The following is a 25272-nucleotide window of genomic DNA, read 5'->3' as shown; positions in this document are numbered from 1 at the left end:
CTTCACACCAAAGCTGAAGTGCTCAGTGCAGAATCAGAGTGGGTTTGCTCTGAGTCTGGTCTGAGAGCGGCCTCCATTAGGATAGCCTTGAGCCATAACTCTCTATCTGTTTTAGTATAGGATTTAAAGTCCTTATGACAGATCTGGCACTTGTCCCTCACATGAGTTTCTCTCAAGCACTTCTAGCAACTGGGGTGTGGGTCGCTCATGGGCATAGGTTTGCCACAGAAGGCACAAGTTTTGAAACCAGGGACTGGGGCATACTGGCCCCTGGGGCAAAGAGAGTCCTTCAATGATAGGGACTAACTATATACAATAACTATTTACACTACAACTAACTACAATATCTATATATACTAAAACTATGTTTAAAACAAAAGCTAAGAAACAGAGTCCAAAAATCACTGAGAAGAAGCCTGGCCAAAGCAAGGGGGGTTGTTCCATTAACCATCACAGGCAGTAAGAAGGAACTGAGAGAGTGCGAGACCAGGGACATTCCTTATAATGGTGTATGAGCACGTGCTTCTAGAGGACGCTAGAGCCAGCGCGACAGACAGCACTCAGGGAAAAATCTCCTGCAACAGTGCATGCAGCACACACATGCCTAATGTAGAGTGGAGATAAGCAAGCACTCAAAGAAGAACAAAACTCTACACTGCACACACAGCTCTCCCTTGGAACGAGGATGAGAGTGAGATCAAACCCACATGTGGTAGATGTTAGTCACATTGCTTAATGCACTACTGGAAGGTGCTTAGACACTATGGCAAGCTGGGCAGGATAAGAAACTACATAGCACTGAATAAAATAGAATATAATAGAATAAAGCCTCACTCCCCAATACCTCACCAAGTCAGTGTAAAATTGGTTAGAGTCTCCTGCATGCATAGGAAGTAAAAGAACCAGCCAAAAGTGGACTGACCTAGTACACCCTGAATTGCTGTCATGGGACAAGTTCATTGTACATGGACAAAGGTCCATGAAATTTGCAAGGATAGCAGCTAGCACAGCCATAGACAAAGCCTGACTATAGTTACAGAGGAGTGTATTTTGCTTTCAATCAATATGCAATTCCCATTAGTTATGAGAGCTGTACATGCACATCAAAAAGTGATTAGTCCCTGGAATGATCACAGCAAGTTAAATTGTGCCCTGAAGTATATGCTCTCACCCCTAAATTTTCAGAGTCACACAGCATTTTAGGTATTTATATGATTGATATTAACAGGACTCATATGCATAAAACCCTAAATATCTATTTGAATATGTACGGAACAGTGTGAAAAGACGGTTACTCACCTTTGTAACTGTTGTTCTTCGAGATGTGTTGCTCATATCCATTCCAATTAGGCGTGTGCACGCTGCGTGCATGTTCGCCGGAAGATTTTTACCCTAGCAACACTCGGTGGGTCAGTTGGGCGCACCCTGGAGTGGCGCCGCTATGAGGTTGGATATATACCCCTGCCGACCCAACCGCCCCTCAGTTCCTTCTTGTCGGCTACTCTGACAGTGGGGAAGGAGGGCAGGTTTGGAATGGATATGAGCAACACATCTTGAAGAACAACAGTTACAAAGGTGAGTAATCGTCTTTTCTTCTTCGAGTGCTTGCTCATATCCATTCCAATTAGGTGATTCCCAAGCCTTACCTAGTCGGTGGGGTCAGAGTGAGATGTTGCAGAATGCAAAACTGCTGAGCCAAAGGCTGCATCATCTCTGGACTGTTGAACCAGGGCATAATGTGAAGCAAAGGTGTGGACCAAAGACCAGGTAGCTGCACGACATATCTCCTGGATAGGTACATGAGCCAGGAAGGCAGCAGATGAAGCCTGAGCCCTGGTAGAATGAGCGGTGATGTGGTGTGGGGAAATATGAGCCAAATCATAACAAGTGCGGATGCATGCCGTCACCCAAAATGAGATCCTCTGAGAGGAAACAGGTAGGCCTTTCATTCGGTCTGCTATCGTGACAAAGAGTTGGGGCGTTTTATGAAAGGGTTTTGTCCGCTCAATATAAAATGTGAGTGCTCTACGGACGTCTGGGGAGTGCAACTGTTGCTCCCGTCGCGTTGAGTGTGGCTTTGGGAAGAAGACCGGGAGAAAGATGTCCTGGTTAACATGAAAGGCCGAAACCACCGTAGGGAGGAAGGCTGGGTGTGGCCACAACTGCACCTTGTCCCTGTGGAACACAGTGTATGGCAGATCCACCGTAAGAGCCCTAAGCTCGGAGACTTGTCTGGCCAATGTAATGGCTACGAGGAAAGCTGTCTTCCAAGACAGGTAGAGTAGCGAACAGGTTGCTAACGGCTTGAATGGGGGAGACATAAGCCTGGTTAAAACCTGGTTGAGTTCCCATGTCAGGGCTGGGCGGCGTACTTGGGGGTATAAGCACTCCAAGCCCTTGAGGAACCTTGAAACAATAGGGTGTGAGAACACGGAATGGCCATCTTCCCCTGGGTGGAAGGTAGAGATGGCTGCCAAGTGTACCCTCAGTGATGATACTGCTATGCCCTGCTGTTTGAGAGGCCAGAGGTAGTCCAAAATAGAGGGAATCGAGACCTCAGTGGGAGTAAGTTTATGCGTTTCACACCAGTAGGAGAAACGCTTCCACTTGGCCAGATATGTTGACCGGGCGGAAGGTTTCCTGCTACCCAGGAGAACTTGTCGTACTGATGCACAGCAACGTAACTCTGACTGGTTTAGCCACGCAGCAGCCACGCTCTGAGGTGAAGGGCCTGCAAGTCTGGGTGGCGAAGTCTGCCGTGGTCCTAAGTTATGAGGTCTGGATGGAGTGGCAGGGTAATTGGGTTAGCTATCGACAGGTCGAGCAACGTGGTGTACCAGTGCTGCCTGCGCCATGCTGGAGCGATCATGATTAGGCGCGCTCTGTCCCTGCGGAGTTTTAGCAGGACTTTGTGAACCAGCAGGAATGGTGGGAAGGCATAAAGCAGCTGGCTCTTCCACAGCATCAGGAAAGCGTCTGAGATCGATCCCGGGGACAGACCTTGGAAGGAGCAGAACATCTGGCATTTCCTGTTCGCGCGGGAAGCGAACAGGTCTATGTGGAGAAATTCCCACTTCTGGAAAACAGAATGAATAACGTCCGGGCGGATCGACCACTCATGAGACAGGAAGGACCTGCTGAGTCGATCTGCCAAAGTGTTCCAAACCCCTAGAGAAAGGACGCTACCAGGGCTATCGAGTGGACTATGCAAAAGTCCCAGAGTTGGATGGCCTCCTGACAAAGGGGGGAGGATCATGTCCCTCCCTGCTTGTTTATGTAGTATATGGCCTTTGTGTTGTCTGTAAACACTGAGACACAACGGCCTTGTAAATGTTGCTGGAACGCCTGGCACGCCAGGTGGACTGCTCTCAGTTCTCGGACATTTATGTGTAATGACAGCTCCAGAGATGACCAGAGGCCTTGAGTACGAAGGTGTCCGAGGTGAGCACCCCAGCTGAGAGATGCCGCGTCCGTCGTCAGGGACATTGAGGACTGCGGCGGATGGAACGGCAGCTCTGTACACACCAGGGAGGGAGTTAGCCACCAGTCTAGGGAGCCTAGGGTGCTCGGGGGAATGGTGACTATCATGTCTATTGGGTCCTTGCCAAGGCGGTATACCGAGTTGAGCCAAGCTTGGAGAGGACGGAGGCAGAAATTGGCGTATTTGGTTACGAACGTGCAGGCAGCCATGTGACCCAGGAGACCGAGACAAGTGCGAGCCGAGGTCGTCAGGAAATTCTGTAGACCTCGGATGATTGTTGCCATCGCTTGAAACTGCAGCTGCGGTGAGCAGGCCCTGGCTAGATTGGAGTCCAGGATAGCTCCTATGAAGTCTAACCTCTGCGTGGGAATCAGAGTGGATTTTTCTATATTGATCATCAGGCCTAGACGTGTGAATAGGTCCTTGACAATGTCCACATGCTGGGTGACTTGTGTCTCGGAGGCCCCTCGGATGAGCCAATCGTCCAGATACGGAAACATGTGTATCTGACGTCGGCGGAGATAGGTGGCGACTACGGCCAAACCCTTTGTAAACACCCGTGGGGCTGCAGAAAAGCCAAACGTCAGGACCGTAAACTGGAAGTGCTGACGGTTGGCTACAAAGCGGAGGTACCTCCTGTGTGGAGGAAAAATGGCGATGTGAAAGTATGCGTCCTTGATATCGAGGGCGGCATACCAGTCTCCAGGATCCAAGGACGGGATAATGGTCCCCAGGGATACCACGAGGAACATCAACTTTGTCATAAACTGGTTGAGTCCTCGCAGGTCTAGGATAGGTCTGAGACCTCCCTTCGACTTGGGGATTAGGAAATAACGGGAGTAAAATCCCTTTCCCCTTTCGTCCTTTGGTACCTCCTCTGTAGCTCCCATGGCAAGGAGCGTCCACACCTCTTGCGAGAGGAATTGCTTGTGAGAGGGATCCATGAAGAGGGATGGGGTTGAAGGGTGGGAGGGTGGGGTTGAAATAAATTGGAGGTGGTACCCATACTCCACCATGCATAGGACCCAGTGATCTGAAGTTAACTGGGATCATGCTGGGAGGAAGTAGGAGAGATGGTTGGAGAAGGGAGAAGAAGGATCCTGGCCTGTAACTAGTACGCCACTCTCGGGCACACCTTCAAAAGTTCGTCTTTGGTCCGGCTGGTGGTTTCAAGGGACCTTGATTTTGGCCCCCTTGGGGTCCTGATTGTCATCTACGACCACCTAGGCCGCGCCGCCTGCCAAAGTCCTGTCTTTGTCTAGGCGCAGAGTATGGGCGGTGAGGCTGGGGATGGAAAGGCCTGCGTTGGGTCACCGGCGTATGCATGCCGAGAGAGCGCATTATGACCCTGTTGTCCTTCAGGCTTTGCAGCCTGGGGTCAGTCTTTTCTGAGAAGAGACCTTAACCATCAAATGGCAAGTCCTGAATGGTACACTGCAGCTCCAGTGGGAGGCTTGAAACCTGAAGCCATGAGATGTGCCTCATGGCAACACCCAAGGCCAGAGTCCTGGCTCCTGAGTCGGCTGCATCCAATGAGGCCTGGAGGGAAGTTCTGGCCATCTTTTTCCTTTCCTCCAAGAGGGAAGTGAACTCTTGGCGGGAGTCTTGAGGGAGTAGCTCCGTAAACTTGCCCACCACCGCCCAGGTGTTATAATTATAGCGGCTAAGCAGAGCTTGTTGATTTGCTACCTGGAGCTGTAGGGCACCTGCCGAGTACACTCTGCAGCCGAGTAAGTCCATTCACCTAGCCTCCTTTGATTTCGGGGCTGATGCCTGCTGGCCATGGTGTTCTCTCTCATTAACAGATTGGACGACTAGTGAGCAGGGAGGAGGATGGACATACAAGTACTCGTACCCTCTAGAAGGCACCATGTATTTACGCTCGACTCCCCTGGCTGCAGGAGGGATAAAGGCTGGAGACTGCCATATAGTATCGGCATTGGTCTGGATGGTCTGAATAAACGGTAGGGCCACTCTGGTGGGGGCACCTGCCGACAGAATGTCCACTACCGGGTCCTCTAGCTCCGGGACCTCCTCCACTTGGAGGTTCATATTGAGTGCTACCCTCCTCAGGAGGTCCTGATGGGCTCTCAGGTCGATTGGAGGAGGGCCCGAGGAGGATGTTCCTGCTACCGCCTTATCTGGAGAAGAGGAAGAGGAGATGCTGGGGCTGAGGGGTCCTGTGTGGCCTCTTGCTCTTGGGCGACCTCCTGCTCCAGTGGAACCTGGGAGTCCGGTGGGTGAACTGGGGCTTTCTCCGTAGCAGTCGGAGGAGGATGGCTAACTGTCGCCTCTGGCACTCAGTGCTCTGATGGGACAGAGTGGGACGGAACTATTGGTACACCTTGGGCCTGGTGGTACGCCCAAGGTGTCCAGAAAGACCACTGATGGGGGCCTTGGTCCTGGGCCTGGGTCTCTTGGAAGACTCTGGTGGGCACATCGGAATCGCAGTCCTGTGCACAAGAGCTGTCCGCTTGGGACGACACTGATGCGTGTCTGGATAGCCATGGAGGGGCTGAAAAGCCCTGGGCAGAGTCTCTGTTTCTAGCAGACCTTGCTCTACTCAGCACTGGGGACCGGTACTGGGAGGCATACCGGTACCGGGAACGAGATCAGGACCTGCGACCGGAGAGGTGCCAGGAGGTCAACCAAGATCTCGAGGCTTGATGTCGGGAGCAGCTACGGGAGTCACGGTGCCTGGAGCAGTGCCGGGAGCTGGAGCAGTGCTGAGAGTAGCGGGCCGGCGAATGGGATACTGAACGGTAACACGAGTGCAACCGGTACCGAGGAGGAGAACAGTGCCGGGACTGCGAGTGGTGTCGGGAGCGGGAGCGCCGACGGGATCTAGAACGTCTGCGGGACATTGATCGTGAACGATGCCGCTCTGCTGTGCCAACAGAGGATGGTCTTATCAAGGCAGGCTTGCCGATAGACTGTAGTACCCGCACTGGCGGTGCCGGGGGTTGAGGCAGCGTCGACTCTGTCATGGCAATCAGATCCCTCGCCATTGAGAATGTGTCCGGCGTGGATGGAATAGTAAGCTCCACCACGGCTCGCGCCGGGGAGCTGACAGGCATTGGACTCGACAGCCCTTGTGAGACCGGAATCGACGGTGCCGACGTCGTTGGTGCCGCGGCAGGTGTCGGTGTCGAGCGATCAGACTTAGACGAGCTCTCTGGCGGCGGTGCAGATGGCAGGGAAGCAGCAGGAGTCTTAGGCTTTCTCGATATCGGGGAGAGGGAGCGGTGACGAGTAGACTTCGGTGCCGGCGACAGCCGGTGCCGAGAGGCCTTGGCAGTACCAGCACGGTCTGGTGCCAAGGAGGCGCTTCTGCCCGCCGATTGACCAGCACTTGGTGCCGAAGGCGGAGGGGTAAGAGCCGCCTCCATGAGGAGCTGTTTTAGCCGAAAGTCCCGCTCCTTTTTTGTTCTTGGTTTAAAGGCCTTGCAAATGCGACACTTGTCTGCCAGGTGAGATTCCCCGAGGCACTTAAGACAGGAATCATGTGGATCTCCTGTCGGCAATGGCTTGTGACAGGCCGAGCACAGTTTGAAACCCGGTGAACCGGGCATGGGCCCCGGCACCGGGTGCGGGGAAGGGGCTAATCTCCGAACCCCTCTTAACTATAACACTAACTATGTATGATAAGAATTAACTATAACTATATACCTTTGAACTATATACACAAAAATAACTAGAGAACTACGAGTAGCTAGGGAGGTGGAGGTCAGTAAAACCGCACTCCACTGTTCCAATAACCGACACGGGCGGTAAGAAGGAACTGAGAGGCGGTTGGGTCAGCAGGGGTATATATTCGACGCCATAGCGGGGCCACTCCAGGGGGCACCCAACCGACCCACCGAGTGCTGCTAGGGTAAAAATCTTCCGGCGAACGTGCATGCAGCGCGCACACACCTAATTGGAATCGATATGAGCAAGCACTCGAAGAAGAACAAATTCTTCTGCTATGAACATGAAATACCAAAGAAAATGCAAGAAATCTTTTACCTTCAAGTTACCAGCTGCAGTAAGCACTGACTTTACAGCTCTCATTCCATAATCGTAATGATGCTGGGAAGACAATTGCTCTGAACATAGACGATATGTAGCTACAATTTTCACTGACAGAGGTCGAGCAGTAACAAAACCACAGGAATACAAGACAATTTCTGCAATCATGGCATAATCAGGAACCATCATAGCTACTGTTCTAAAGAGAGCCTATTAAATAAACATTAAAAATCACATCAGCCATAATGACACACAATACCACAATACTGCACTTTGTATAACTTCTTTTACACATACATAAAATGATGTAAATTTTCATTATACTGGCATCCAATTAAATTCCTGTATCAATAAGTCAGTGACTATACTATATGTTTTATTACTTTCCATAAATATTTATAAATGCCTAAAGTCAGAGTGAAAATTCATTTTTGTTAGTTTTTTTTATTCAATATAAACCAGAAAAACACACAAAATACCACAAAGCTGCAGAAGGAATGACTGAAATCTTGGTGCAAGTGGCTTAATAAGCTGTGAAGTAGCTGCTGCCAGAACTGTTGCTGATACCATAATTTGGCTTACTGATATTACTGCTGTTTCTTCCCAAATAGCATCAAGACCTGTTGATTTAGCATAAACTTACTGCTGTTTTAGCTGTTCTATCAGCCATTTCAGGACATCTTTCACTTTCCATTTCTGTACAGAGGATCGGTTTTTTTCCATCCCATTCTAACACCACATGTAACCATATGAAGTTTCTATCCTGCTTTGAAAAGAATCTGCAAACACTGCATATAACAGTAACTCAAATTACAATAACAAAACATAAGCCTCAGCATTCTCCCCCAATGTGCCAGTTCCTAGGGTTCCTGTAGGAATTGCTCTGATTCTCGGAGGGACACTCCAACTCCTCTTGTATTAACCTATATATCACCTGGTTGCATACTAACACCAGATTTTAAGATGGCTCAAAAGAGGAGTTCCACATTCCCACAAAGCTTTTAGAATGTGACATCATGTTATAATGACATTATTAATGATCATTATTAATGATCTGGATGATAGGATGAATTGCACCCTCAGCAAGTTTGCAGATGACACTAAGCTGGCGGGAGAGGTAGATACGCTGGAGGGTAGGGATAGGATCCAGAGTGACCTAGACAAATTGGAGGATTGGGCCAAAAGAAATCTGATGAGGTTCAACAAGGACAAGTGCAGTGTCATGCATTTAGGAAGGAAGAATCCCATGCACTGCTACAGGCTGGGGACTGATTGACTAAGCAGCAGTTCTGCAGAAAAGGACATGCGGATTACAGTGGACGAGAAGCTGGATATAAGTCAGCAGTGTGCCCTTGTTGCCAAGACCAACGGCATATTGGGCTGTATTAGCAGAAGCACTGCCAGAAGATCAGGGGAAGTGATTATTCCCCTCTATTCGGCTCTGGCGAGGCTGCACCTAGAGTATTGCATCCAGTTTTGGTCCCCCCAGTGCAGAGGGGATGTGGACAAATTGGAGAGATTCCAGAGGAGGGCAATGGAAATTATTAGGGGACTGGGGCATATGACTTACAAGGAGAGGCTGAGAGAACTGTGATTATTTAGTTTGTGGAAGAGAACAGTGAGGGGGGATTTGATAACAGACTTCAACTACCTGAAGGGGGGCTCCAAAAAGGATGGAGCTAGGCTGTTCTCAGTAGTGGTAGATGATAGAACAAGAAGAGATGGTCTCAGCTTGCAGTGCGGGAGGTCTAGGTTGGATATTAGGAAACATTATTTCACTAGGAGGGTGGTGAAGCACTGGAATGGGTTTCCTAGGGAGGTGGTGGAATCTCCTTCCTTAGAGGTTTTTAAGGTCAGGATTGACAAAGCCCTGGCGGGGATGATTCAGTTGGTGTTGGTCCTGCTTTGAGCAGGGGATTGGACTAGATGACCTCCTGAGGTCTCTTCCAACCCTAATGTTCTATGATTCTATGACATTATTTGTGAAACCATCAGAAAAATGCACAATAAGGTTTTTCTCTTACTTTAACGTTCATATCTTCTTGCTTGAGAGAAGAATACTTGGGCTGAAATACTGACACCCAGTGATATCAATAGCAAAACTCCCCTTGACTTCAATGGGGGTTTCACAACTGGGTCCCACAGACTTCAATGGCAGTTGTGCATCCATATTCAAAGTAAGAATATGTTTGCTTATGTTTAGAAATCAAGTTATTTGAAAAATAGTAAACAGTACAATTAATTCTGATTCTTAACTTGATATTAAAGCAGGATAGAAACTGGTTTGGAATTTCTCACATCAAACACTCTGGCTTCCTGTATAGCAAAACAAGTCACCTTTCAACAAGTAACAATCACCAGCAATAATCAATTACAAACTCATTATTTACAAATATTGTTCACAACTTATAAGATGTGAAGTGTTCCTCTTACTTTCTGAACTTTCAGCATTCTGGGCTGAGGAAAATATGCAGCAATTTCCTTTATATATTCTGTTTCTTATTTAAAAGGGCTGTTAACACAGCAAGTTGTAAAATTTTGACAAAACATCATTGCACTAGAAAACGCCAATTCAATAAAAAAAATGTTTCACTATATATATAAGAGATTCAACAAAACTTTTATCAAAACACAGGCAGGTCATTCCACCTCCCACTCTAGCCACCTACTCCTAGAGATGAAGAGGCCCAGTGCCGGGCACTCTGCCTCCCAACCTGCTCCTTGTTCTGGCCATCGAGAGGCTCAGCACCAGGGCAGTCTGCCTCTTTATCTCCCATCCTGCTCCCAGTCATGGAGAGATACAATGCCAGGAGCTCTGCTTCCCTCCCTCACCACTTGTTCTGGAGGATGTGCAGCACCCCTCTCCAGGTCCCCAGAGCTGGGGATTAATTTCACAAGTGAAATTAATACCTTCGTAGAGAGCAGCTGGGAAGCGGAAAAATTCCATTTTGGCTCTCCTGAAGCAGAATATTTTTGAAATCCTTTTCCATTGAAATTTAATGATTTTGATGTTTTGTTGTGCTTCGAGACAATACTACTTTTCTCAAAAACACAAAAATATTTATGAAAATGGATCCCTCATTTTCTGCCAACTGTATGTGTTAGATCCTTCTCTTAAAACTACCACTTGACATTGACGATTTTTCTAATTATTGCACTGTCTTCAGGCTACTTTTTCTTCTTTGTTCCTCTTCATGGGAGGAGATAATAATAATTGGTTTGACTATTGAGTTGAGAGCAGTAGAGGTTGATTTGATTAAATATTCTCAGTAATGTATGTATTTGATGAGAGCATTATTTCTTCTGTATTAACTTCAAAATTACTAAAACTAAAAGTGTAATAGTTATTCTAACTACTTTCTACAGTACCTTAAGATTATCTGGAAGCTCTGAACGCCCAGCATAACCTGGATTCATGGTTATAAAGACAGCACATGTGGGGTTCAATTTCAGTTCAGTTCCTTCAAATACTAGTAAGTCAGACCCTGAACTGATACCTATGGACAAATGAAAATTAATGTAATTGTAGTTACTAGTCAAATACTACTTTTTGTTACTCTTTATTTTATTCATATTTAGCATAGAAGATGTGACTAAAACAATAAATTACCTCTTTGGATAGTAAGAATTTGTTGAGCAACAACAGAAAGTACTTCCAAATCAATTCTGTTAAATTCATCAAAGCAAGCCCAGGCTCCACAAGACAACAAACCCTGGAAGGGAATAACAGACAAACTATTTATTTATATTCATTATTTATTTTCATTGTAACAGTGATAAGTGAATATTGAATAATGAAAAATATGTATTTACATTTAATATACAAAAATTACTACACACAAGCTTTGGGCATGTTAATAACTAACCAAACTCACAATTCATATAAGAACATTACACTATAAAAGGGATGCAACCCCATTCTCCAGGTGCCCCTAAACCTCTCATTGCCAGAATCTTGGACTGGATGACAGGGGGCTGATCACTCGAAAAACCTCTGGCACTGGCCACTGTCAGAAGATAAGATCCTGGTTAGATAGGCCACGGTCTAGCCCAGTATGACCAACTTTTTATATTCTATGCTATTTCACATGCCAGAGTGAAATAAAGAGGACTTCGTGTAAATGAAAATATGTCCCTCAAGATTAAACCAAACCTTAAAGAATTTTCCTAACGCAAGGTAATCCAATCCATCAGAACAATTGAAAACCACACATTGCTTCGCTACAGCCTTTGCTAAGTCTTTCGTAGTTTCAGTTTTTCCAGTTCCAGCAGGACCTTCAGGGGCACCTCCTAGATGAAGGTGAAGTGCTCCAAACAGGGTTCTGAAATTAAAAAAAAAAGGAAGTTAATAAAAGTGTGCCATTTTCCATACTATCATTGGTAACACGTCATTTTTCCTGCTATTCCAGTATTTACAGGAAACTTTAAAAACTGCTGTTCAATGTCTATATATCCATATCCAACAAATTCTACTAGATTTCCTCCCAAAATATTCTTTACTACAGTACCGGCAGTTGGAGTCACCAACATTACAGTCATACAAGAAGTAATTTACCCAGAGTCCAAAATACTGCTTCCTTCTAGTCATTTCCTAAAATCTCAAAAATGGGGTTACAGACAGAAAAGTGATGTAATAAATGACACCAATGGATTACAATATTGATTTAATCTCAGATTTGTTCAGTTTACAATTTAAAATATAATTTCAAAATGGTGGCATTTTAACCTAAACTGGGGACTGAAAACACAGCTGCATCACCTATAATAAGTGCCTCAGTCAAAATTTAGCACATACCGGTAATTTTGTTTTTGATTTATGAGGCAGAATAGCATCTAACACACTCTACCTTAGCAGGTATTAGCTCTGAAATACTTACAGTAGTAAAAACATTTTTTGTTCAGTAAAATCCTGTCTAAGTACTTATATGGCCCTCATCACAGTGGTATCAGAGCACCTATGTCCAAGCAGAAATGACCTCAAGCCATAAAGGAAACATGTTGAATGAGAAACTGCCATTTTTATAGTTACTTTTGTAAGCACATCTGTTCTTTAAAAAACAAATCTATAATAATTAAGTTTTCTCAAAATGTCAATTATATCGCATACCCTAATCTAATCAATAAACAAAAAGCATACCATATCACCATGCCTAAAAGAACAATAGAAGCAAGTAACAAAGTAGAATCATCCATTTCATGTTGGCAGACATCTATTCTGAGGACTCAGTTAAATTATTTCAGTAACATAAATTCATGTCTCTAACACATTGACTAATTTGTGGTTTTACCTGTAACATCTGTCTGTAAGTGGAGTAATAACCAACCTTGGGGTATTGCCAAGATACTCATACCCATATTTCAAACCAGCATTGATCATCTTTGTTTGTAGATGTCCTTCCTATGGAAACAAAATATATATTTTATATAATGCAGGATACTAAAATAAATAAAACTAATCAGGATTATTCTTTAAACATGCAGCTTGGCATGCTGCTATTAGAAACAACTACTGGGCAGATCATTTATGGTATATAAATGAAATGAATAGGCTTTCATCTCTTGAGCCTCTAAGCAAAAATCTCTTCGGGGCAGTGATTTTCTCTTATTTCTTTAGAGAGCACATGGCATCATGGAGGCCTGATACTGACTGGGGCATTTAGGTACTACAATAACACTAATAAATTTAAAGACAGACAGTAGTTTGACACTTTCAGGGTTAACTAGGAATAGAGGATGAATCACCACCTCCTGTTTACAGCATGAGGAAGCCTTGACTGTACCCACCACAGAAAACACGTCCAAAACTACCAACCGCTGGCAACACAAGCACTGCCACTTCAGGTTTTGCAAGCCCTGCTCTTTCCTGCTGCAGGTTAGCAATTTCCACACCCCAGCCCTTAGGCTCCCTAAGTAAGTCCTTAGGTCAGAACAGAGACAACCTGTGGCTAAATCTATGGAAACAGTTAGCCACCAGAGCTCTGCTCTGGCCCTGAGGCACAGGCCACTCCAACCTGTCTGTACATTCCACTTTGTTGCACTTGAATGCCCAGGCCACAACTTCTGGACACAATGCACAGAGATTTGCTGCCTCCATGGATTTGTGCCCCCCAGTTCACCAGTCTCATTAGTTGAGCACTCTCCTTAGCACATAGCACTCAGTCATGTGTATAGAAGAACCAAACAGAAGTTTATCTGACAAAGCTTAAAATAAAGATTCAAACAGAAGCAAATATAAGGATTGGAAATATATGGTTACAGATTAAAGGAAAACATACAACACAGTCTAGAGCCTATACTTATTAACAAGTTTATTTCCTGTCTAATAAGGTATTTCTCACCCAATGGTCCCTATAAAGCTTGTCCCATCAAGAGAGCTGGGATCCACTTTTCATGAGACACACACACTGGCATTGTTGCCTGCATAATGGATGCCATCTTGTGCCTTCTTTTGTCCTATTATACAGTTCCATACCTTTTGTCTTTTTTCATAACCATGGCATTTTGTTAACTTTAGTTCAACCCAATGGTCCCCCTATTCATAGTATGCTTGGGCTCTTTTGTGATATGTAAAGACCCAAACCACCATTTTGTCCAGACTGCCAACATTTGGCTAGGCTGGGTCAAAAGATGTCAATTTTTCTCATGCTTGATTGCATTAGCACTGAAAGCCACACCAGCTCAAGTGACCAGTTTCACTTCCAGCAGCTTTGGAACATAATATTCTACATGAGACATAACTCAAAATATTTTACATACCTATATCCTACAATAACCATGACAACCAGCAAGTTCTTAGCTTTCAGCAGAGACTGCACATGTCCCTCTTTGCAAAATATTGTGAAGATGGCGATCAGAAGAGAACATGCCCACCTGGGCATGTCTAATCATGTCCCTGGGTACAGATGTCTAATTGTGTACCCCACTCTGTTGCCAATATGGGTCAACAGGGGCACAAGCAGGACCAGTGCTAGGGGTTTGAGCGCCCTAAGCACATGGCAATTTCGCCACCCTGCGCGCTGGTCCCGCAGCTCCGCTGGAGCTGCTGCAGTGGTGCCTGAGGAGGGTCCGGTGCTCCGCGGCTCTGGTGGAGCTGCCGCAGTCGTGCCTGCGGACGGTCCACCGGAGCCGCGCGAAGAGCCGACCGCCTGCAGGCATGACTGCGGCAGCTCCACCGCAGCCGCCTGCCGCCCCCTCGGGCAAAACGGCGCCCACCAATTATTCTGGCACCCTAGGCGATTGCCTAGGCTGCCTAAATAGTAGCGCCAGCCCTGGGCACAAGTGGTTCTTAAAATGTTAGCTAAGGAGCAGATCTATGTAGTCCCCAGAGATATTTTGATCACAATTGTGTTGTATCTGTCAATTTTCATGCAATAAGGATTCTTCCAGTTGTTCAGGGTTCTCAGAATGTTAAGTAGTTTTTCAATGACCTAAACTCAAAATCAGCCCTTCTCTGCACCCTGTTTCACCTATGTCTCTGTTGGATGTTTCTTTGGAATATATTCAGCAGTGACCAACTTATGGAGAATACCAAAATGGAGGGTAGCAAACACAAAAAATAAAACATGCCTGGGAGAAATTATATCTGTGAAAATCATTGGCAATGGTTGAGAGTCAGTATCAATAAATGTAAAGTCTCACATCTAGAGAGAAAAAATAAATAGTACAGATACAAAATATGGAGATGTAAAACTGCACTAAAATAAACTATTTCACAATGTCCCTTTAATATTACCTTGATATTACTTATTCATAAAACCAAACAATGTAGTTACCACAGTGTAGGGTCATGTTTCGAAGGTGAACCCATAAGATCTATCTGCAATTACATGGCACAGTATGAAAATGTTTGAGAACTGTTCTAGGACAATAGCTCAGATATGACTCACGTGAGTAGTGGTAACTGATAGATATTAAATGACCTGCACAAAAATAAGATACAGCCAGATTTTTGTTCTATTATATACAAATTTCTCTAATTAAAAATGAAACAATAAACGTTAGCAATGCACATGATTTTACCATCCCAACAGTGGAAACAGCATTAGTACTGTTGACCTATCTGTCAGACTTCTATAAGACCTTATAGCATACTGCCAGCCAGAGTCCCATAATGCTCTGAGGTCATGCTAAGACAAGGAAAAAAATACTAGCTTGCAAAACTTATCAGAAAAGATGTAGTAATCTTTGGAATATTTTTGCAAGAATTGCTAAGCAAGAAATAAATGTTTTTAGCAAGGTACTAACCACATAACTAAATAGGAGCTTGAGCTAAAACAAATATTATGCAGCTGGCAATGTATGAAAGTAACAAAACTAGGAAAGATACTACAAAAGATATGTCTGTATGTGAAAAAGAGGAAATAATGAGAATGAAACTGTAAACAACTCAGGTATAGAAGTGCCAAGTTGTAAGCAAATAAGCAAGCTGCCAGCACTATATCTGACTGTTATCTGCTGCAAGGATTGGTTCAACAGACTTTGGTAATGTATACCTCCTTTCTGTTATGCACTGACTAATCATTACCTAAAAAACTTGATCTAAATGAGTTATCTGAGATCTCTTTAGTTATGAAATAATTCAAAGTCATGAAACGTATCGATCATTATTGACTATTAATTTGTAACAGTACAGTGCATTTATAAATCTTATTGCAGCTCCAAACAGTTCATGTTTAGATACAAGACGAACTGGAATTTAAAAAAATAATTTAGCACATCTTCTGACCAGTATAATGATTCTAGTCTTCTGGTAACAACTGTTCCCAACAGATTTCTCTAATTACTGCTACAAGCTGCTCTTTATATTGGAACATTTCCTCCTGATGAATGTAATGTTTAAAAACATGGTCTCTGAGACAAATATTTAGACCTTTGCCAAGAAGTGTAATGCATTCTCATCACACAGAAATCTTGATAAGTCAGACTAAAGCTCTTAATTCAAAATTTAAGAGCACTAAAAAGTTCTCTACCTAGCCAGCAGTGTCAGGGAATCAGACTATACTCTTAGACCAAATTAGTCTTTATCTGTAAACCTGCAGATTCAACAAGTGCACTACAGTCAACAATGATGAAAAAAGTAATTTTAATTAAAAGCATATATTTATGGCTATTGGCCATTTTATCTTGCAATCAGCAGAATGACGAGATAGATATATTTTGTCATAAGCAAAAATTCTCATATTAGTGTAACTATTACCTGTGTCAGCAAGCAAGCACAAATTGAAAAGCTGCGAACAGAAATTCTCTTCTAATAGGATTCAGTGACATTACTTACCTCCCAGTAGTACCTAAGCTGACTTAACCATTCAAAGTCACTTTCATCACTGACTTTCTTGCTTACTAGAGATGCAAGAACATCCCTAGCATGAACATCCAGCACAACAAGTGCTCCAAGAGTCACTCGATTCTGCTTAGACAGCTTTCCTCGCACCAAGGTAACAATGTCATCAATCTGTCTAGTATTCTGTTCCAGATAATCCTTGAGTGTCTGAGAGAATTAAAAAATGGATTACATGGTTAGTCTAAGAAACTACCACAAATTCTGCTTATTTTACCATGAATTTTGTGTTTTTAAGATATACTCTGACAAAGAAGATTGTTACTTGCTTTTAAATTTTACTTTTAAAATACATGTAACTCTCACTTGGACTTTGCCATCTCCTGGAACTCTGGACTCTAGACTGAGCCTCTAGTGGGTCCTACCCTGGGGTCTACAACAATAATGGGTACCAAAGCTCTCTGACACTATTTCCCAGCATGCTTGGAGTCAGGGGTGCGAGCAGAATGGACTAAAAGCTCCTGCTGAGGCCACTGTGGAGGTTCTACATTGGGAGATATTAACAAGCAGTTTGCTGGACCAATGATGAGCAAGGGCTGTTCACCCCCTAAGTGGATGGCCAGCCTGATTCAGAGACAATGTATATGTCTACACTGCAATTCAAAACCCAGGGCTGGCCTGTGCCAGCTGACTTGGACTACATTGTTCAAGTTAAGGGACTGTTTAATTGCAGTGTAGATGTTCAGGCTTGGCCAGGAGACTGGGTTCTGGGACCCCCCAAGCGGGAGGGTTCCAGATCTCAGGCTCCTGACCAAGCCTGCATATCTACACTGAAATTAAACAGCCCCTTAGCCTGAGCCCCTTAGCCCAAGTCAGCTGGCATGGACTAGCCATGGGCTTTTAATTGTAGTCTAGACATACCCAAAGAGACTAGCTTTAGTTTCAGTTTGAGCTTTGAGTTTGGGGGGAACTGAGAGAGAAAAGAACAGCTCAGGGAATCTCTGATTAACGCCCATGCCTCACAAAGGGAGCCTGAACTGCTGTGGGATCTAGTGTATGAGTCAAACAGTTCCAGCCCTGCAGAGACCAGCACCCAGAGTGGCAATATTCTGACCCAACACTGACTACTGAGGACCAGCCGAGACCTACACAGGACTCCAGATCACGGAGCTAGGAGAGGATCCTGACCTTCCCCTGTGGGGGGACGACATAGTAAGGGGGCCGTTTCTGTTTAATCCGGCCAACATTCACAGAGCTGCAGCACTTGTCTCAGGACTCAACCTCAGCATACCATCTGCTTGGAAAGGTGACTGGTGGATCTGGGGGCTAGGAAGTGTTGTGAGTATTGGGAAGTGGAGAATAGGTTGATTTGTTAATGATATATTAGTTAACCCTGACCCTTTCCTTTCCCAGATTCTATTTTCCTATTCCAAGTAAAGCCACTCCTTTGTTATACTGTTACTTTTGGGCATGTCATCATGCATTTGCTGGAGTTTGTATTAATGTACTTTATTGTTTTTCATGTACTGGGCTGTATACTCTTTGCCAGCACTGGTAGCATAATTTATTTTCCCAAGGGATAACACTCTTTGTGTCTTGGACACAGTGAGGAGCCACCCTGAGTGGATGTATCAGGCATTCACAACGAAAGAAACCATGACCCAACCCATGTGAGAAGAGAGGAGAACCTAAGCAGTAAGCACCAGGAAGGAGCTTGAGCCCCACATTATTACTTATAATATGTAAAAGATCAAAATGTATTACTAGAAGTATAAGAGCATCTATTATTTTCTCCTACGGATATAAGAAATGGTCCTTTTCATTTTGAAGGTTTTTATATTATGAAAATGCCAAGCCCTCTCTCAAAAGTTAAGTGGCATTATCAACCAGAAAATCACACTTGTGTCTGCAAATTTTATACCTACCATAGATACAAGAACTAAGATGTCTGTAACTAAAAGTAGCTAATGAGAAAATATTTTATTCTTTTTTTTTAGTTAAACAAACTTTAGTCTTAGTCAGTGTCACTGCTTCTCCTCTACGGAGTTAGTGTCTTTCTTGCTAAAAAGGCCTTAGTAAACATTAAGGCTTCCCCTGGTCGAGAATTTTTCAGCAGAATAATTCTGACAGAAAATGCCCTTTTTGCAAAAATTAAAATTTCTTCTCCCCCCAGCTCCAGACCAGGGAGGCTGAACATTCTGGCTCTCTGCCCTTCCGGTTCCCAGACCCGGGGGAGAGGAAGGAATGTTGAGTGGCCAGGCTCTCTGCCTCATCTCTCAGATGTCAGTTTCACTGAAGTTTCTGACCAATCAGCCCAAAAGCTGAAAACATTCTGTTTTTGGTCTCCTGAAACAGAATTTCTCTTGATGTTTTTGTCCCAGCTCAAGGGTAAATTTTTTCAGAACTGAAATTTTATATGGGAAGGTATTTCCATTTTCAGGCCAGCTCTAATTAAGGCCCCAACTGAGGAAAACACTCCTATTTAGAAGGTACTTAATATGTAAGTTCTTGACACTTAATTAGGAAGAGGGCAATTAAAAAAACATTTTTTAAATTAGTTTTTTATTTTAATGTCAAGATATACTTTTAAAAGGTGCTCTATCAGAAACATGATTTTTTTAATTAATCCATTTAAAAATGAATTCAAGTAACAATGTCCCTTTAACATGTTAAAGTTATGGTCACTAGAAAGTTTCAAGAAATAAGTTTGTTCTCTTGTATACAAAAAGCTGTGAAGATTATGCTTTTCCCCCACAAATCACCAAAGTAATTCTAGAAAAAAAAGATTAATGATTAATATAATGCAAAGTTGTCATTTTTTGGTTGTTAATAGTTTTAAATTTATAGAGATGTATTGATATTTACAGAGACAAGTTTTGATATAAATGTAACAGAGGAGATTTTTGCAGCACATATTAGAAATTCCTAAAAGAAATACACACTAGAAAATGCATAATGCTTTACTTTTTTGTGAAAAATTATCAGCTATGAACTCTCAATTACTGTGCTAGTAAGGGCCCAATTCTGGCCTCCACAGCAATTGGCATCCCTGTTTACTGAAATCAATAGGAACTGCACATAGTTATGTGAGAGAAAATTTGTCCCCAACAATAATATCACAAAATTTAGATCCAGATTCTGATGCAAATACAAACATCTCCAAAGGCTGGGGGATGATAGGAATCAGTATTTCATTTTGGCCTGTTAGAGAGATTTTATTTATTTTATTATTTTTGTATAGGTTTTACTATGGCTAGTAACACCATAATTATCTTCATAATTATTCATGGATTTATCATCACAACATTCCTGTGAGGTATGAAAGTATTATCTGTTTTACGGATGGGAAATTGAGACAAAGGATTTGTCTACACAGTACTTCAGCCAACACCAGTGTGCCTTTCAAACAGTACTACATTCACATAAACTAGAGAACATTCAGTGTGCACCAGCCCAGTTCACATAGGCCAGTTAATGCCTGACATGCTAGTGCTGATTTAAATTTACACCCCTTCTGGTGCAGACAAAAGCACCACATACACAAACCCAAAGAGAGGTCAAATGACTTGCCTAAGCATGCAGTGTAGTTGTAGCCATGTCGGCCACAGGATATTAGAGAGACAAGGTGGGTGAGGGTCTATAAAAGATATTATTTCACCCACCTTGCCCAAGCATGAAATCTATGGCAGACCTGGGTATGGAACTGAGAAATTTCTTAACTGATCATTTGTTGTTAGTAGCTTCTCTCGTCATTCAGCACTAATATGTAACATATCCCACCAGTGGAATTTAGAGGCTGGCCAATATCATTGCCATAGGCTCTAAGACTAAGCCCTGACCTTCAGCTCAGGGCAATTAAAGAGTTCTTCCAAAGCTGTAAAAACACTGCAGCAAATAATTATTAGCATTAAGACAACTTGATATAATGTCTTAATTAATCTGAAGACAAGATTTCCCTAAGTCTCCCTTTAAAGAAAAAATTCAATTTGTAATTTACCAGACCACTAGGGCAGGTTGAATGAGGAGAGACATTGCTAATAGAAATTTCTCATTTTCTTGCACACCTTCTCTCCTCATTCATCACTAATGGGAAGTAGTGAGCAGTGAATCACAGAAGCATGTGGGGTGTGGGGGTGTGAGAGAGAGAGCGAGAGAAACAGAGTTTTAATTATGAGAATAGAATAACAGGCAGGAATGGAAATTCCCCCCATAGATAGCAAGGAATTATGTGGCAGCCAACCTAGTACAATCTTGCTACCAAAGGATGCCTCCACAAAAGAATGGAAACTTGGTTTGCCAATCTTTCTCAGATGAGGTTCATACACTTTCCCCAAAAACCCTCTAGGGACTTCTGTGAATAGTTTCCCAGATTCCTAGCATGCCCACTGGTGCAGGATTTTAACATCTTACCTGCAGCCACTTTCAGGCCATAAAGCCTTTGGCACTTGGGGTAGAATGAGATGAACAGGGTACAATTGGCATGTGTACTCCATATACGTCAGATATATCTTTATAGCGCTAGGAATGCTCATTTATGTCACAACCATCTAAAGGAATATCAAGGGTTAGAACAAAATGATGAGAAAACTATTTCCCTGGAACTGCAGAAAGAGGAACTTATCTTGAACAGAAAGTTTTCTGGAGCTATAAAAATACCCTTTTCTTCATGACAAGAGCAATGTGGTTCCTGCATAAATAGGGGAACAAATTCCTAAGAAAGGCCACCCATAGGCTTATCTAATCTGAAATTTGAATTAACCTTGGTATTTGATGATACTCAAATGGGAAGTCTGATGTGCCTTTTTTCGGAACACCACTAGGACTGTTACCCATGTTTTACGATGCTTGATTGTAGGGGTACGTCCAGACTACCTGACGGATCAGCGGGTAGCGATCGATTTATCGGGGATCGATATATCGTGTCTCATCTAGACGCGATGTATCAATCTCCGAATGCACTCCTTCAACTCGGGAACTCCACCAGAGCAAGCGGCGGTAGTGGAGTCAATGGGAGGAGCCACGGCCATTGATCCCGCGCCGTGAGTACAGGAGGTAAGTCGAAATAACGCTATTCCCATAGCTGAAGTTGCGTATCTTACATCGACCCCCACCCCTCAGTGTAGACCAGCCCTAGGACTCCAATCAACCATTTTGAAGAAACTCTAATGTAGGTGAGATCACCAGAACTTTGTGATTAATATTAGATTTGTATAGTGGTAGCATCCAAAGGTGAAGGCCCCATTGTTCTCGGCACTGTACACATAAAGAGTTAGTCCTTCCCCCAGAGAGTTTTCTATCTTCCTCCCATCAGAAACATTAATTTACTAGGCACAGTCAAACATTCATTTGACTAGATCAATTTACTGATTGAGATATCTCTAGATACCAAAATGTATCAGAGGCTAATGGAGAATCCCTGCTGAACTACACATCTCTACTGATGCTGTTAACTGTAGGTGTTCCTGGTCCAGATGAGGGAGTCCCCTCCCTGAAGAGGTCTGGTCTTTTCTGCAGGTGCAATGTGGGTTCCTTTGCTGTCTAGCAAATCCAAACTGAGCAACATAATTGCCCACTATGTCGTTTCTTGCATCTTCTTCTGATGCAGCTGGTACTGTCTCCTGTCCTAGACAGGAGGTTGAACTCAAAGGATCAAAGACCAATCTTAAATGGCCATGTTTATGGGTTCGCTTTTTGGTTTTTGTTTTTTTTTGTTTTGTTCAGACACACCAGTGATATAGCTGTCAAAGTGAACTAAAGTATTTCTGACATTGAGATTTTTGACATTTGTCTTCCAAGTAAGCTTGCTATCCTGCAAGGCTTGCTTCCATAGTGAGCAGGCAAATATGTTTGGCTTTCAGAATGTTTCTACTTACCTATCTACAAAGGGGCATTCGGATGTGATCTAAAAATGACTTTTAATCTTGCATTGAATCAAGCGTGGTTCCATGTTCTCAAATGGAATTTTTGCAGAAGCATTTTTGAGGGACCCACCCAGACAATAACACTGACACATAGCATCAGCAACCCACCCATTACAGATAATTAGCTGTGGATGATCATTCTCATGAAATGACTGATGAAATGAAGTTTTGGAACTTTACAAAATTTTACCATGATAGTAAAATTATGGCCAGCCCCATGCCTGGTTTGACCTCTGGGCAACCAATGCTCTGCATTGGATTCACAAGCTCATCTTGATTTTGAACTTATGACTATGAGTCCTGGCTTGTTATGAATGGTCTGTTTCTCTGGACAGGACACTGATTGGCATGTTGTCTAGGTGCTTAGCTTGTGACCTATGTCTTGCTGTGACTACTACCAGCCATATCTGAAGATTCTGGGTGAGGAGAGTGGATCGGAATTAAGGATCTTATACAAGAATTGTTAGCTCTCATATACAAATTATATTTTCCCCTTTGTCATGCTGAAAATGTTTTCATTTGGACAGGGGTGGCTCTAGACATTTCGCAGCCCCAAGCACGGCGGCATGCCACGAGGGGTGCTCTGCCGGTCACCGGTCCCACAGCTCCGGTGGACCTCCCACAGGCGTGCCTGAGGAGGGTCCGCTGGTCCCGTGGCTCCATCGAAGCCACAGGACCAGCGGACCCTCTTCAGGAATGCCTGCGGGAGGTCCACCGGAACCGCGGGACCAGCAGACCCTCCGCAGACATTCCACCAAAGGCTGCCTGCCTGCTGCCCTCCCGGCGCTGGCAGAGCGCCCCCCGTGGCATGCCACCCCAAGCACATGCTTGGCGTGCTGGGGTCTGGAGCCATCCCTGCATTTGGAGGAAATTTTATCTAGGTTTCATTGGATACTCTTGCTCCAGATGTTGCACTCTGTGACAGCAATAGTTTCTAATTTAACACCCTTGGTATTAGTAAAAACAACAAGGAGTCATTGTGGCACCTTAGAGACTAACAAATGTATTTGGGCATAAGCTTTTATGGGCTAGAACCCACTTCATCAGATGCATGGAGTGGAAAATATAGGAGCAGGTATAAATACATGAAAGGATGGGAGTTGCCTTATTAAGTGTAAGATCAGTCTAGTGAGACAATTCAATTAACAGCAGGATACCAAGGGAGGAAAAATAACTTTTGAAGTGGTAATGAAAGTGGCCCATTTCAGATAGTTGACAAGCACTTGTGAGTAACAGTAGGGGAAAATTAGTATTGGGGAAATTAAGTTTAGATTTTGTAATGAACCAACCAACCAGTCTTTATTCAGGCCTAATCTGATGGCATCCAGTTTGCAAATTAATTCCAGTCCTGCAGTTTCACATTGGAGTCTGTTTTTGAAGTTTTGTTGTTGAAGAATTGCCACTTTTAGGTCTGTTACTGAGTATCCAGAGAGACTGAAGTGTTCTCCTACTGGTTTTTGAATGTTATGATTCCTGATGTCAGATTTGTGTCCATTTATTCTTTTGCGTAGAGACTGTCAGGTTTGGCCAATGTACATGGCAGAGGGGCATTGCTGGCACATGATCGCATATATCACATTGGCAGATGTGCAGGTGAAAGAGCCCCTGATGGTGTGGCTGATGTGGTTAGGTCCTATGATGGTGTCCCTTGAATAGATATGTGAACAGAGTTGGCACCGGGGTTTGTTGCAGGATTTGGTTCCTGGGTTGGTGTTTTTGTTGTGTGGCGTGTACTTGCTGGAGAGTATTTGCTTCAGGTTGTGGGGCTGTCTGTAAGCAAGGACTGGCCTGTCTCCCAAGGTCTGTGAGAGTGAGAGATCGTCCTTCAGGATAGGTTGTAGATCCTTGATGATGCGCTGGAGAGGTTTTAGTTGGGTGATGGCTAGTGGCGTTCTGTTACTTTCTGTGATGGGCCTGTCTTGTAGTAGGTGACTTCTGGGTACCCTTCTGGTTCTTTCAATCTGTTCACTTCACCAGGTTGGTATTGTAGTTTTAAGAATGCTTGATAGAGATCCTGTAGATGTTTGTCTCTGCCTGAAGGATTGGAGCAATGCATTTATATCTTAGAGCTTGGCTGTACACAATGGATCGTGTGATGTGGTCTGGATGAAAGCTGGAGGCATGTAGATAAGTATAGCGGTCAGTAGGTTTCTGGCAATAAGGTGGTGTTTATGTAACCAGCACTTATAAGCACTGTCGTGTCTAGGAAGTGGACCTCTTATGTAGACTGGTCCAGGCTGAGGTGGATGGTGGGGTAGAAATTGTTGAAATCTTGGTGGAATTCCTGAAAGGAATGCTATGCTGCTTTCAATGCAACCACTCGAGACTTTACTCAGTACATCTCCAATCATTTTGAACACAGGAAATGATTTCTCTTCTACCATTCTGTAATCCCACAACAGTGCAGCTTTCTGGGTAGTGGACTCTTCAAATGCCTCTATCCAGGTCACAGATTGCCTGAAAGTGCTCCTTATGCTTTAAGATGGACCCCGCCTGTGGCTCATGGGAGAGGTGGAAAAGTGGACCCTTTCCCAGCTTTCAGAATCTGAGCTTCTTTCCCAGGCGGAGAAAGGGTCTGTGAA

The 25272-nt window shown here is 43.9% G+C and overlaps 1 protein-coding gene across 3 annotated transcripts in view; it reads right to left on the bottom strand.

The window, feature by feature from the left end:
- Nucleotides 1–25272, bottom strand: part of DNAH7 (dynein axonemal heavy chain 7) — a 210256-nt gene that overhangs the window by 143435 nt on the left and 41549 nt on the right. For all 3 annotated transcript variants that reach the window (XM_030579239.1, XM_030579241.1, XM_030579240.1), the window contains exons 10-15: nt 16767–16979; nt 12781–12890; nt 11646–11814; nt 11103–11205; nt 10862–10989; nt 7490–7702 (exon numbers count right to left, since the gene is read on the bottom strand). In XM_030579239.1, the coding sequence (XP_030435099.1) occupies nt 7490–7702; nt 10862–10989; nt 11103–11205; nt 11646–11814; nt 12781–12890; nt 16767–16979 (936 nt within the window). The remainder of the gene's footprint in view (nt 1–7489; nt 7703–10861; nt 10990–11102; nt 11206–11645; nt 11815–12780; nt 12891–16766; nt 16980–25272) is intronic.

The sequence above is a fragment of the Gopherus evgoodei genome, chromosome 11 (genome assembly GCF_007399415.2).
Source record: "Gopherus evgoodei ecotype Sinaloan lineage chromosome 11, rGopEvg1_v1.p, whole genome shotgun sequence".
Classification (NCBI taxonomy): Eukaryota; Metazoa; Chordata; order Testudines; family Testudinidae; genus Gopherus; species Gopherus evgoodei.
The sequence above is the reverse complement of the archived record's forward strand: the minus strand, read 5'-3'. Positions and strand labels throughout refer to the sequence as shown.